This window comes from Xiphophorus maculatus, chromosome 11, assembly GCF_002775205.1.
Source record: "Xiphophorus maculatus strain JP 163 A chromosome 11, X_maculatus-5.0-male, whole genome shotgun sequence".
Classification (NCBI taxonomy): Eukaryota; Metazoa; Chordata; class Actinopteri; order Cyprinodontiformes; family Poeciliidae; genus Xiphophorus; species Xiphophorus maculatus.
Genome location: NC_036453.1, coordinates 1721340 through 1737515, shown reverse-complemented (window position 1 = coordinate 1737515; position 16176 = coordinate 1721340). Strand labels below are relative to the sequence as shown.

Genomic DNA, 16176 nt, shown 5'->3' with positions numbered 1-16176 from the left:
CTGCAGCTCCAGACGCTGGACCTATCCTCTAACTTAAATTTACCATAACACACCTTCCATGTTCAGTCAAAATATATACATTTTCATTTTACTCCATCCAGCCTGAACAGAAAAGGGTAGAGATGAACTGAGCCAAGGGATGCTGAGCTGCTCTGAACAGGAAGCAGCCTGTCCTTAACAGAAGCTCCACATCTAATAACCTACTGACTGCCGTTCAAAAACACAGTCTTTGGTGTGGATGTTGCTTCTGCACTAAGAAGAGTTCGAGTTAGCTGTTTCCAGAATCAAAAGGTCTTTTAAAAATGAATTCAGAGGACGTTCAAAAGTCATGAAACATGTAGAATTTGGAAATGTTGACAGCCTTTTGAAACAGGTGAACACTTTCTACAGAACATACACATAGACTGATATACTGTAGTTGTTAATAATAACCATGACAGTCATGCAAGGCACGAATATAAAATGCTAAAGAAAAGTCAACTCATTGATGCTTTTGTCTTTGTTGCCCATGTTTATCACCTGCTCTCTGACTCGCGCAGTGTAACGTCGCCTTAGCGCCTAAAATAATAATAATATAAAAAAAACAGATTTTTTGGCAACATTATTCTAAAAGAAAAGTTGAAACTGGATGAAACTGGTATTGGTAGTTTTATGTTTTACTAAAACTGAATGCTGGGAAATTGGCCAAAAATCTTGGATTTGTGCAACACACACTGGTCACTAAGCTAACAGACTCCCACAATGGTAATAGATTACAGCTCACACATAATAAAGACAAAATGTAGGTGAGAGCCAACTGGGAGTCGACTGAGAACCACGTTTGACATTCTTTGTTTGGTCTGAATCAATCTAGATGAGCCTTCACACCTTCAGGAATGTTTTTGCTTTTTCTGATTTAGCTAACTGACAATACTCTGTAAACTAGTGGTTAGACACTTCAGAAGAAGGAGAATGTATTGATCAGTATGGGGAAACCCGACACATGTCACGTGATACTAATAGCCACTTTCTTAAAGTAAAACCCACAGGGGCAGTTCCTTTTAAACATGTCTATAATCATTACACAAACAACAAGATGGAGAGATTCAGAAATTCCAATGCAAGATTTTACCAAAACAGTTAAATTAAAGTAAAAAAAAACAAAAACAAAACAAAAAAACAACAACAAAACAGATAGTGTTTCTGCATTGTGAACTTCCAGATCACCTGAAGTCTCAGGTCAGAAGGGCAGACTGTATATGGCTCCAATAACTTCACACAATGCTGACACAAAATGAGTTTCCTGGTTTTAGTGACCACTATGCTGGACAAACCCCTTCTGAAAGATTTCGATGTGGACTCTAAATCATTATGATCCAGCTATGTTTGCTGTAAAGAATACAAGTTCCAAATGAATATGTAGTTATACCTAGAGATCAAATCTGTCCATTTCAGTCCACCCTGGTCCTCCACATGCCCTACTTCCCTCTGTCAGGGATCTGCAGCCACACACAATATAAATAATCCCCTCTGAAGAATAAATGGGAATTAAAATCACAGAACAACATCGTCGAACTTTGAGCCCATAAGCCATTCTAAGCAGAGCTGCGTTCTGTGCGGAATGTGGAAGTTGGTTTGGTCCAAGGTTTAATAGGATGAATCCAGTTAAATCCTGATTTATACCAGTCCACCCAAACCAACTGGAGAGCTGATGGACATTATCTGCCTTTTAGTGGCTGGACTATAGGAGTTTAATAGATTTTGACTCCTAACCAGGCCAGCTGGTTTTAAGGACTTGTTTATTGCTTTCATTGGTTTCATTGGCACATGGTGATTTTTTATGACAAAATGTGGCAATGGAATTTATGACACTTTCTTATGTACTTCTTTTTTTCCCAAAGAAAGAGTCTGGGAGTTGATGCACGGACACAATGAACAAAGTCTGCATGTCCTTTGTGCAAAAAAGGAAAAGAGACCCTAATTATGATCACATTCACAAAACAAAGGTGTGAGCAGCACATACATGAGGACCTGCCTACTGACTCTGATTGGTTGTTACTGACCGGGAGGCGGGAGCAGTGTATTTTTGCAGATGGCAGTAGAACCACTGGGAGCGGCCAGAATAAGATCATTATTTGTCTTATTTTTTTAATGTAAGAACATTGTGACAATTTTAACAAATAAGTAAAATATGTGTTTTTCTTACAGTTATCTAGTGCAACTTTAAGATGTGATGCAGGAAAAGATCCCAGATGGCCAACAGCATCTGATTTCTGAGTTTATAACCAACAATCCTGAATTATCTCTTTTCAACCTCTTATATCAACAACAACAAATAAGAAAAGGATTAAATGAATAAAGGCATTTTACAAATTACATCATCATTTCTTTCTAATAAGCCTTCACCTTACAAGCAGAAACCATTTCCATTTGGACTCATTAGGAAGTCAGCCTGCCATCAGCCACATGGCTGCAGAAGAAGACTGGGATGAAGCCAGAGGCCCCCAGAGGGCCCGGTAATCCCCCTGATAATTTGTGCCCTCTTGACCGCCAGGAGGGGGGGAAGAGGGGGCGTTATTATTGTTTTGAGTGATTTCACTGTACCGTGTTGGCGCAGCTGCTGCGTGCAAGATCTGCACATTAAGTAGGTCAGTATTACAGGGGCGACAAAGCTTAACCCCATTCTGCTGCTGCTGCTGCTGCTTCCCTGTTGGCTGCTGCATATGTGGCTCCAGAACATCCAACATCCTCACTGCAGCATTGGGGGAGAGGGGGGGGGTCGAGGGAAACCAACCAGTGCACTACCCTGTGCTGTTTCTGATGAATTCATGGGCCAGCAGCTAGATCCTGAAAGGGCGTGTCGGATGGGCCCGTCTCCCAGCAGACTGTCTTGGCTCAGATCAGCCTCATTCTGAGCCAAGACAGCCTGGACACGCTCAGCTACCTACACAAAGAGCCAGTTCTGAGGTCAAAGGTCAAGAACGTTCTACGTCAAGCAGTTAAAAAGGAATCCAGATGCTGTACTTTGTTTAACTTACTGGTACTTTGTGTTGAGAACACAAACAAAGGTGATTGCCAGGTTAATCACAACCTATCTTGTAAAATCAGGTGGAAAAGAAACTTAAATACTGATACTTATATAGAAAATTGAAAGGTTAAAACTCACTGTGTCCTTAAGAACAGTAAAGATGAAGATGAAGCCGTGTCAAATCTGAATAAAACTTAATGCATCAAAAATGATTTATACCTTCCTCAATAATCAGTGGTGATCTATTTAACTATGTTACAGCATCAAACCCTTCTAATAATTACCTACCATCTTTTTGTACATCCCTTCTGGTATTTTGATGATTTATCTTTGGGGATGAGCTGCAAGTCTTTGAGGCTGGAAGGCCTGCTTGCCATCACCCTAATCTTGAGCTCCCTCCACAGATTCTCAGTCAGACGGAGGTTGGTACTCTGGCTGAGCCACTCGAAAATGTTCATATTACTCCCAGTGTTAAGACACATGCTGATCAAATGAAAAAATACTTTAACCCTCAGAATAATTCAGGGTTTGAAGCAGCCATTTTCAGACAAGAAATATATTAGTTTGTTTGCTGTGTCTGTCTGCCTTAGTGATGAGCTTCATTCTAATGGAAATGCCAAAAAGTCACCAAAATCTTGTTCAATTATCCAAATTATTATAGTTTACAAGATGAAACGAGCAGTAACATCATGATGCAGGTCAGAGTTTTCTATCAGAAGCTACAGAGATGAAAACCATTTAACGAACTGGATGAAACCTAGAGACATGTCAAGTCAAGTCAAGTCAAGTCAAGTTTATTTATATAGCACTTTAAAACAGTACCACTGACCAAAGTGCTGTACAGTCACAAGATTAAACAAATAAAGATCAAAATTAAAACACATAAAAACCAGCAATGCAGTGACGTAAAACACTCTATATAATACATAAACATACCCAGATAAATACAGAAAAGCAGCATCTCAAACTGAATCAAAGGCCAACCGAAAAAGGTAAGTCTTAAGAGCAGATTTAAAAATAGCTAAAGAGGGGGCCTGTTTTACCAACATAGGTAAAGAATTCCAAAGTTTGGGAGCTGCAACAGCAAACGCCCTGTCTCCTCTCTGCCTCCTGGAAGTCCTCGGCACCTCCAGGTTCATTTGGCTCGCTGATCTAAGAGCTCGAGGAGGACAGTGTATATGTAGCAGCTCAGAGAGATAGGAGGGAGCAAGGCCATTTAAAGATTTAAATACAAATAAAAGAATCTTAAAATGCACTCTGAAATGTACCGGCAGCCAGTGCAGAGAATATAAAATCGGGGTAACATGTTCTCTCTTCCGCGATCCAGTTAAGAGCCGAGCAGCCGCATTCTGGACCAGCTGAAGACGGGACAAAGAAGACTGGCTGACACCCACATATAAGGAGTTACAGTAATCCAGTCGTGTTGTGATAAAAGCATGGATTAATATTTCAAAATAATCCACTGGTACAATATTCCTAATCTTAGCAAGCCGTCTCAAATGGAAAAAGCTCGTTTTCACAACGGCACTGATTTGTTTATCAAACTTAAAATTTGTCAGAGACATACACTAGCTGTGTAACCATTGTCCTTATAACTGCACAATTTGACAATTCAAAAATAAATTTGCTTAATTTAAACACAGCAAATAATAAAAAAAGCTAACTTTCTACAAAAACTTTGATGCTAGGATGAGATGGTTTTTTGACCATATCAAAATTGGTTTATTTTGCAATACTGCATTGGAACAACTTTTTTCCTCATGATCAACAACCAGATGTTGCCAGTGGTGCAAACCACGAAGAAGACGACAACAGGAAGTATCTGGAGAATTATGGCGCAGCATGTTTTTTAATGATTATTGCGAAAACAAACTTACTCACGTATGATTTAAATTGCATTTCTTATTTAATGAAAATGTCGCAATTGTGAAATTGACAGAAATAGACAGGATTTTGCACACATTGGTAATGAAAATGTAGCCACTATCTCTGCTGCTCCCAATCTCCCAGTGTTTACTTTTTGCTTTAATTTACCCTTCAATTTCCTTTTTTTTCTTTTCTTTTAAAACCTCATAATCAATAATGTTTTACATCTGAAGCACATCAAGCCTTGAAGATACCAAATAAGGTTGGAGCTCACCAGTCATCTACAGTCTGATGTCTACATTAAGTTTGCACAATAACTAGTCAGTTCTGTGTCTTATTTGTAATTTCTAGAAATATACAAAAATACTGATAATTACTTGAAAATGAGGAAGCATCTTCTCTCACTTTGTCATATTAATCATATTAGCTTTTCATTAATATCAGTACAACAAGTTTCCATTGCTTATAAATGGAGTTTTATCAAATTAGGTGACACAGAAAGTGAAAAAGCCACATAGATAATCAATATTCATTCCAGATTCAGATTTTTCCATCCTCTATGATATGACACAGACAGTGCAGCTGACCTCAATAAACAGCTCAAACAATGCTATGACAGATACACATTGACAAAAACATCTAACCACTGTACGTACATCCCATGATCGGCAGACCTTCTGCAGGCAGAATGTGAGGGAGAGGGGAACATCTCTCAGGGCCTGCTGGGAAAACTGAACAGCATCATAATAATAAGTGTCACCAGGCGTCTCCAGAGCTGCTAACCCTGAAGGAATGTCTGGGTTCCAGGGAAGTCCAGCCCAGAATTCCAGGGTTGGATGGTCGTGTCTGGAAGGATCTGGCAGCAACAAATGAACACTAGTTCCAGTGCAGCCAGTGCAGTGCACCATTCCTGACTCTGACAGAGTCCACACACCCGGTGGTCTTCTATTTCTGCCTTACACTATAAAATAAGGCAAACGTTTAACATCTTTTGTTCCAGGGGAAACCGGACAGAAGGTCAGAAGCATTTACAATCCTTTGCTTGAAAACAGAAGTTTATTAAGACATTGGACCAGATATTATCCAACACATGGAAAAGCTGCTAGTAGACAACACAAAGAGTTCTATTTGATTATTGGCTGGTTGTGAAGAGTTCATGTAACTCTTCATAGAACTCACTAATGAGCGGAATAAACCGTTCATTAGTCAAGACATCACAGTGAGCTCACAAGTGTTATACATGTCAATTCCTTCCATCCATCCATCCATCCATCCATCCATCCATCCATCCATCCATCCATCCATCCATCCATCCATCCATCCATCCATCTCTAGCAATAGAGAAAGACTCTTATCCTGGAAAAGACCAAGGGTGTCAAACTCCAGTCATTGATTTGCTGGACACCAGGGTTGGTGTCTTGCAACTTTAAGATGTGCCCTTGGACGAGCACACCAGAATCCAATGGCTGAGTTAGTATGCAGTTAAGTTCTTCAATGACCTGATTGTTTTAGTGGGGAATGTTGAAGACGAGACACATCGAAAAGTTGTAGGATGGCAACCCTCAAGGACCGGAGTTGGACACTTGTGCTCTAAAGGGTCTTTATCTGTCCCAGGGTCTCCGCCCAGTGATAAATGCTACGGGGCTTCAAAGGAAGGGGCCTGTGTAAGACCAGTGGCTCCGCATTGTGGCTGGTCTGAAACTCTAAGACTCTTAACCTTTTCCTATCCATTAACACACCTAGATAAAGGTCATGAAGACAACGATGCTCTTCCATGTGAACCTTGTACTGATTGAAGAAAACTCAAAGTTAATTATTTAATTTTATTATTTTCATTTATTATTTTTCAAATAATATTTGAAGGTAAAATTTTATTATTTTATACCATACAGCATTTTCTTCATTGTTCTAGTTCACACCACATAACCAGCTGAGCAAAGGTCGCAGCAGTATGAGTATCACGCTGATGGAAGGTGAGTTAATCTACAACCCTGAGCCTTAAAGAGGACTCAGCACTTTTTCTGTACAGACTGACGTGTGTTTACTAATTTCATGCAGCTGAACACTAACATTCAGTCGTTTCTTTTACCAGCTTGTTGTAATGTTATTGGGATGTTATCTACAATGTATGCAGCAAGAAGGTATTGGCAGCAGAAACCAACAGTTTCCCTTCTTGAGTTTTACAGAAGAAGCTCTGTGAACTCTGGCATTACAATCAGTCCTGTTACATAATGCTGCCTCCCATAAAGGTTGTGTTTGCTTCTTTAAAGAGAAACACAACAAAATAGTTCAGACTTCAAGCTTGTTGATTTTACTTTGCATCTGATCTTCTTCTGACCAATCCAGATTCTCCAACTGTAGGTTTATTTTAGAAATGTGTCACCATGTGACATTTTGGTTCCATGATTGCTGAAATTCTGCAGATTTTTCTAAATCTTGATTAACCTAGTCCTGCATGGGCATGTATTTTCCGCTACTCTTTTAAACAGAGGGCCTTCCTAATTCAAGGGATTTTCAATATCATATAACTGTGGGTGTTGCTTTCGAGTTGACCTGGTAGGCAAGATATGAAGTTTGAGACACTGCAAACATGAAAACTGAGTGCTTACAAAACAATACATGTATTATTTTTAAAACATTCCTCATGAACACAGTATAGTTGGTAAAATTGCCATTATCCAGACCGAAATGAGCAGCCCTGAATGTGGCCTGAATGTGGCACTTTAACACCATAGAAAGACAAAACATTAAAAATGGACATTTCAGAGTTTCCACACAAAGCTCATCTTTGTTGTAAATGAAAACCTTTATGTCGTCAAACAACTTTCTCACATTGCCAGCATTTAAAGAGATAACCCTGCTTCACACTAATCGGATTAATTGTGATGACTCAATTATTTAAATAATCAACTAATTTAGTAATTGATTAATCACTAGCTGAAGACTACAGACTCAAAATATGGTCATATGCTTGGAGAACAACATATTCAGAGAAGTAATTAACCCAAAACTGTACAAAAATAGGTACATTTTGCATTTAGGATAAAAAAATCCCTTTATGTCTGTAAATATGTTCTGCTCAGAGCTGCTCAACTAGCATAGTTTTACTTTTACCTGGTTCAAATTCAGTGAACAAAACTCCTATTAAACACTTTTTGGTATCCAGTTGTGAATAGGATTCAATGTTACTGTATTTTAGGCAATAAGATGTTTATGTTCTTATTTTAAAAAGATGAATTAAATTATTTCTTCATTTGCATCTTTTAATTTGCTTAGAATAGAATAGAATAGAATAGAATAGAATAGAATAGAATAGAATAGAATGGGGACTCTGGGTTGGGCTCTCCAATCTCTGGGGGCGAGGTCGCCGAGGTGGTTAAAAAGCTCCTCGGTGGCAAGGCCCCGGGGGTGGATGAGATCCGCCCGGAGTTCCTTAAGGCTCTGGATGTTGTAGGGTTGTGTTGGTTGACGCGACTCTGCAATGTCGCATGGACATCGGGGGCAGTTCCCCTGGATTGGCAGACTGGGGTGGTGGTCCCCCTGTTCAAAAAGGGGGACCGGAGGGTGTGCTCCAATTATAGAGGGGTCACACTCTTAAGCCTCCCTGGCAAGGTCTATTCAGGGGTCCTGGAGAGGAGGGTCCGTCGGATAGTCGAACCTCGGATTCAGGAAGAGCAGTGTGGTTTTCATCCTGGTCGTGGCACACTGGACCAGCTCTACACCCTCGGCAGGGTCCTGGAGAGTGCATGGGAGTTCGCCCAACCAGTCTACATGTGTTTTGTGGACTTGGAGAAGGCGTTCGACCGTGTCCCTCGGGGAGCCCTGTGGGGGGTTCTCCGGGAGTATGGGGTACCGGGCTCTTTGATACGGGCTGTCAGGTCCCTGTATGACCGGTGTCAGAGTCTGGTCCGCATTGCCGGCAGTAAGTCGGGCTCGTTTCCGGTGAGAGTTGGACTCCGCCAGGGCTGCCCTTTGTCACCGATTCTGTTCATCACTTTCATGGACAGAATTTCTAGGCGCAGCCAAGGTGTTGAGGGGATCCGATTTGGTGGCCTTAGGATCTCGTCTCTGCTCTTCGCAGACGATGTGGTCCTTTTGGCTTCATCAGATCGTGATCTGCAGCTCTCGCTGGAGCGGTTCGCAGCCGAGTGTGAAGCGGCCGGGATGGGGATCAGTGCCTCCAAATCCGAGGCCATGGTCTTGAGCCGGAAAAGGGTAGAGTGCCTTCTCCGGGTCAGGGGGGGTGTCCTGCCCCAAGTGGAGGAGTTTAAGTATCTCGGGATCTTGTTCACGAATGGGGGAAGAAGGGAGCGGGAGATCGACAGGCGGATTGGCGCAGCGTCTGCTGTCAAGCGGGCGCTGTACCGGTCCGTCGTGGTGGAGAGAGAGCTGAGCCAAAAAGCGAAGCTCTCGATTTAACGGTCGATCTACGTTCCCACCCTCATCTATGGTCATGAGCTTTGGGTCATGACCGAAAGAACGAGATCGCGGATACAAGCGGCCGAAATGGGTTTTCTCCGTAGGGTGGCTGGGCTCTCCCTTAGAGATAGGGTGAGAAGATCAGTCATCCGGGAGGGACTCAGAGTAGAGCCGCTGCTCCTTCACATCGAGAGGAGCCAGTTGAGGTGGCTCGGGCATCTGGTCAGGATGCCTCCTGGACGCCTCCATGGTGAGGTGTTCCGGGCACGTCCCACCGGGAGGAGGCCCCGGGGAAGACCCAGGACACGCTGGAGGGACTATGTCTCTCGGCTGGCCTGGGAACGCCTCGGGATTCCCCCAGAGGAGCTAGAAGAAGTGGCTGGGGAGAGGGAAGTCTGGGCCTCCCTTCTGAAGCTGCTACCCCCGCGACCCGACCTCGGATAAGCGGAAGAAGATGGATGGATGGATGGATGGATAGAATAGAATAGAATAGAATAGAATAGAATAGAATAGAATAGAATAGAATAGAATAGAATAGAATAGAATAGAATAGAATAGAATAGAACATACTTTATTGTCTCCAGAGGGAAATTTGTTATGGAGTCAAAAGGGTTTTTATTGGATTGTAGCAGCTGCCCAACCAAACAATAAATACACGTACAGTACATATAAACGTAAACACAAGAGTTTAAAAATAACAACAAAACACCAAAAAGTATTTCTAATAAAATAAGCTTGACGGGTGAAATGAAAAATTTGCAGAATGTGTCAACTTTTTATTTGATTGATTAATCAAGAGACTAACTAATTACTAGCTGCAGTCCTTTTTCATGCTAACCCTCTGTGAGATACAACATATTTAATCTGACCCCCACCAATCTGATCTTTGCTGAGCGGCTTTGGGCTTTGTGTAACTTCACCAATTGCTGCCATGTTGATCCAAAGATTTAGGTGAGCTGTGCCAATCTGAGGTGCTATCATATATTTTTTATTTTATAATAGCTGGTACATAGAAGGACATTCAGATTTTGATGTATTGAAGAACTTTTAATTCATATATTCCTTCCTCTTTCTGTGTAGCGCTGCTGATTCTGGAGTCGTTGCTAGCAGGTGTGTATATACATCACCACAAAAACACTGTATGTGAAAACTCCAGATATTTCATTCATAATAGATACGCAAGATTAAGGCGCAGACCGATCCCATCACAGTTCATTACTTAATGGGAAAGATTTGTAAAGAAGCAGGCTGGAGGGTGGGGGGTCTGGGGGGCAGCTGGCTAATCTGTGGAGTTTACAGTGGTAAGCTCTTGGATGGGGTAAAGCAGGCTAGCAGGGTTTATCTAAGTCCAGGCCCAGAACATCAGAGTGAGACCACTAGAACCTCCAGAACATCAGAGTGAGACCACAAGAACCTCCAGAACCACAAGAACCCTCTGATGTCTGAACCTAGCAAACTATACAGCTTCACCCAGATGTCAAACATCTGCTGCGTTTCCAGACAGGATTCATTACACCTTTTAGAGTTATGTACGTATGGATGTGTATGCAGTGACGTGTTTCTATGAGAATGACAGCACACATCCTCCACACTACAGTGGACACTGACTCAGCCTGCTGGAGGGCAGCAGCAGCAGCAGCAGCAGCAGCAGCAGCGTTTCTTTTCCTAGAAACAGGCAGGAGGCATAGAGATTATTTTAACTACTTTTCTAACCACCGCTCCCCCAACCCACTCCCTACACACACACACGCACAAACACCCCCACACACACAGCTTTCAGTTCTTGTGACTTGTGGGGAAGCTGTATGTAAAATGTGCAGTCTGTGCACTGGCTCTGATTTCAGACAGTAAGCAGGGTGAGCCATTATTCCTCCTGAATGACAGGTTGGATCAATGCTCAGAACCAGGATCAGGCCGGGTTCTGATGTACACAGCATCTGGAGGAGAACTGAGCTGTGGAACACCGTGACCCGGCTCTCCATGCTGGAGGTCATCAGTCTGGTTCAGAATGTTGTGGTGTATTGTGGAGCAAGCGCTGCGTCAGAAGGTTGAAACTACCTCTCACTTGTCAGATCTCAAAGTGTGTTGTCAGAGTTTTTACAACATGTCTGCATATCAATAACTAATCAAACATAAACCATACGTGACTTACAATACATGACTTATCTAAACCCATTTAAAGTTCCACAACAGCTTCTTTCCTCAGGCTGTCAGAGCCCTGAACACACACACACACACACACACACACACACACACACACACGCACACACACACACGCACACACACACACACACACACACACGCACACACACACACGCACACACACACACACACACACACTTCCATAACATGCTTTCCCCTCAGCCCAGTACGTAAACTCATTACTGACTATGGACTTTAAGACTTTTGAAAATGTGGCCTTGAAGTCAAATAATCAAACAACAGAAGCATTAGAAATTGAAGAACTTCCAACAGCAATTATTACATGATGTCACTTCCTCCGTCTCATTCATGATGCGTTTCAAAGTTCTGTTTCCTGCTCAAACCATTTTCTGTGAAATATTGTTGTTGGAGCTTTTACTGTTAGTAGTAAAGTTTTTATTATTGCTACTGCTACTTGTTTTAACTGTCCTCTGAAGTCAGCACGCAATGCCATTTTGTTATGCAACATGCCTCGCAGGAAGTTGATGATCACTGCACTATTATGATGTGGTTGTGGTTGCGATACATGGATCCTGACGTTTTTATTTTATTAGATTAAGACTATATGATTTTTGCAATTACAGACACTTTAAAGTTCTTTGAGAATAACATTAATATAGTCATTAAATGTAATTATGTAATTATATGAGCATCTCAAACAAACAAACAAATACACACTCAGGTTGATACCAAAACATACCAAGAGGCCAAAAGGTTTGACATTATTCACATACTGACAAGTTTCATGCATTTAACCATGTCATAGTAAAGGAATAGTTCATGTTTTAAGCTTATTGAATATGACTGTATGTGGTTGCTCTGATGGATTTTCACTGTCCTTTATGGCCACACCTGATGAAGATCCTAAAGCTCAGTCAGTCATATGTACAATTACACACAAACAATTTCAGCCAAAAAAAAAAAAATCTGAAATGTGCATCAAGACCTGCTGGCTGAACAAAGCCTCTTAGGCTAACTCCTCCACCTGTTTGCTGGTGCAGAGCCTGCATACAACTGTTGCCCTCCTACTAAAAGCAGTTTTTCCAAATAACTGCAGTATTTAATTTGCACAATGAATTAACTCTGATTTCCAAATTTAATGCAGGCAGGTTGAGGACATCTGAAGTGCTGGATGTGGCCTGTGGGCCCTTCGATGCCCAGGTCTGAGATAGTTACGTTGGTAACATTATACTCAACGTTTCAACTTATATTATGTGCATCCACTATGGAGAGTTCCCCAACTGTTAGCTGGAAAGCTAATGTGTAGTTCCTCAAAATACAGGCCAAAAGAAAGTGATTTACTGCAGGTGTGACTATTTACTCCTTGTAGCCTCAAAAACAAAGAGATAAAGCCAGCTTAGTGATTTCTACTGGATGCTTAGATTCAAGGATAGCAGCTGCTAACCGTAAGAAATGATAACAAAGACTGCAACATAAAACTGACAACAATTTTCAGTCACAATAAAATAAAAATCAGGGTCAAGGTTGTTCCCTTTTTATTAGAACCTTTGTTAGAGTGCTCCTGAAACCCTCACCCCAGCCACCTGCAGAACATAAACTTTTGGGGTTGAATAGTAAACAGTCATATTAGCATTCAGTTGCCTATCAAATGGCTCTCTGGTGGTGGTGTGTGAGAGTGAATGTGTGTGGGTGCGTGTGCGGGGGTGCGTGTGTGTGTGTAATGTTTGGGGGGTAGGGGGGTTTATGGGTTGCGGTTTAATAAGCGCTGATGAGAACAAAACACCCTGGTGCACATGTTCATTTTCAGGTGCTGTGTTCAGGTCTGCTGTGGGCTCACAAGTTTACATACCCCAACCCAATGTCCTACATACAGGCTCAGGGATGGACAGCAACAGTTCACCGACAGGAAGAGTCAAAGTAGACACATTGAAAATGAATAAATGTTTAATTTAGTTTTTTTGTGTGCATGTCTCACTTTTTTTTTTAAAAATGATACAGATATGGCTAATATTTTAGTTCAGTCTGTCATTAGATTGTGATTAACTGTAGCACAAACACTGCTGAGGTCTTGGCAAAAACAAATGTTGCTAAAGTTAAAGTACGCCTTCGGGTTAAAGAAAAGAAAAGCATCCTGACCTGTCACAGTCCGGGCTTACGGCCCCGAAAGAGTCGCAGGAGCAGGGCAGACAGCCGCTGGTGCCGTTGGTGAAGTACTCCTCCTCACACTCCTCACACTGCAGGCCCGTGTAGCCCAGCAGGCAGGAACACTGACCCGTGCTCTGGTTGCATACGTCTGGATCCGAAATTCCTTCAGTGCCGCTGCTGCAGTTACACACCCCCTCTGGTTGGCGAGGAGGGTAGAGATCAGCAATGAAAGAAGAAGGACAAAGTATGTAAATATCCTATTTGATGTAAGACAACAGGCAGAAAGTGGTTTATTATAGAGTGCTGCACCATGAGCTGCAGATATATGAACAGAAATAAGTTCAAACACCCAAACATGGCCTACGGAGGCTGTTTTTAATAAAACAGTGTCTACAGCACCAGTATGGAGAAGATTTGAAACAATGCAACCCAAACATTTTTTAAAGAAGTGAAACACCACGCAGTATTCCAAAACAACAAGGCATTTTTGAAACAGTTTTTGTGTCACAGATTCACAGAAGAGTCATTCACTAAAGAATACAGTGCAGCATTTAACATGGACCGCTTTACTTTATTTTGCTTACTATCATCAGCACATAAATAAGGTTTTTTTCATGAACATTAGTCTGATTATGGGACATTTGCATGTTTGGTTTTCCACTGGATCAGTCATAGTCTGTCCAGGTCTAACAACTGTCATATTCGACTTTGCAGAGTGAGCTATTTTGTTTTATTTTGCAATAATAAATCATGTGTATTTGCACTGTTCATCACAGCTCCATTATCTGTCTAATTTTATTCAATAAACATGTTCCCCCTGGCTCAGATTGTTAAGTATTATCACGTCTCTTGTGATATGCTGACATCATGGAATTTTAGATTTCAAGTCACTGTATAAGCACAGTCCCTTTTAGCTACTAAGCGTGTCCACAGTACAAGTGAATGGGTTGGTTAGAATGTTCATCTTAATGCAAACAGGGCAGAAGTCCCTACTTTGAACCGGATCAAATGCTCTTTATCAGGCCTCTGCAGAACATCGACACGGAAAAACACCCCATGAGTGGGGTGAGTTTACTATTTCATTCAGATCAGACTGAAAAAGGAAAGGAGTGGTCTAAAGCAGAATCTAATTATTTATGAGGTCAAAAGACACAAGCTGAAATGATTTTTCTTCAATATTTTGAACTGTTAAACCTTGCTATAATAACAGCAAGTCAGTGCCCCGCCCTCTTGGTATAATCTTTTTTGTGAGGCTGGTGTAAACAGTGAATAGGGAAGCAGTTAATCCAGCATGCTTCATAAACCTGTACAGTCCAATGTTGGTGTTAGCTACCAGGCTTACATTCCTTTTGAGCAATGCTGCTTAATATTCCCACCTTTAGTGACAATGGAACATTGTTTTGGGGAATATCTGCAGGGAAATTGCACACAGCAATGGACTAAACATGAACATGACGGAAATGTTCTGGAGTTGTTGGCAGCCCCAGTGAGAGAGCAAAGTGCAGTATGACTGAGGAAGGAGCAACAACTCATTATTGTTCACAACCTCATGTGCAAAATTAAAAAGTCAAACTTGCTTTTGCACCTTTTCTGAAGTACAGAATAATCTCTAGTCCCATGTAGAGATACGTGTTAGACCAAACCGAGTTGATCGAACCTGAACATATGATGTCAGGCATGTGGATGATAACCCTTTAGAGTACAGAGAGGTAATCTATTATTTATCTGATGTTAAGTTAGGTGTGGCAACTGAAGGCGCCGCTGTTTGTCTTCATTCTGTGCTGAGCAGACAAAGAAGTCAGACAGTTCAGGTGGAAAAAAAACATCTGAATTTTTATTGGAATGTTGCTCAGGCATCCCATCCTGGATTACACTCTGGTTCCACTGCAGCTTGTGCGTTTATGTAACAAAGGTTGGTCTGTAGAGTACAGTCTAACGGTCTGTCGCCTGTGATCACCCCTGAAGAAGCGTGACACGCAAAGAATGTGTCTCATTCCGCACAGCCACTACAGTTCCTGCTCGACCTCCAGCTCCTCCAGGTGGATAATGGGAATCCAGAGGTGCTTCTCCAAAGTTACACAACAGGTTTGATGCAGATCAGACTGGATCTGCATCATGTACGTTGCAGTGACGCAGAGTTCACCTCCTTCCTGTCCTGTAAGCTGACTGTAACACAGCAACCCCCCCCCACAGATAACACTAACCACTCGCCACAAAACCTTCAGCTACTACAGCGAGCATTTTCCATATTTCATATAGAGCAAATCAAATTTGACAGTAAAGTGGGAATAATACATCTAATGGTACATAGAGCCTTGTCTCCACTGAGAGGTATGTCGTGAGTTGGTGTGGTTTAATAAGCTATTTTGTCTGTTTCCATTCCAACCGACCCGTATGAACCTGGGCCCCCTTCAAGTGTAGGTCCATAGGATGATGGGACAGTACGGCTAGAGTGGAGCTTTCGTTGTCACACAACATAGTCCATTAACTGGGGGAACAGGAAAAATGTCACTGGTTGTGACAAGCACAAGATACACACTTGATCACAGTGTGAATGAGAATGACTGATTTTATTG

At 41.9% G+C, this 16176-nt stretch overlaps 1 protein-coding gene across 1 annotated transcript in view; it reads right to left on the bottom strand.

The window, feature by feature from the left end:
• Positions 1 to 16176, bottom strand: part of megf9 (multiple EGF like domains 9) — a 39284-nt gene that overhangs the window by 19871 nt on the left and 3237 nt on the right. The window contains exon 2 of the mRNA XM_023342442.1: positions 13592 to 13796. Within this exon, the coding sequence (XP_023198210.1) occupies positions 13592 to 13796 (205 nt within the window). The remainder of the gene's footprint in view (positions 1 to 13591; positions 13797 to 16176) is intronic.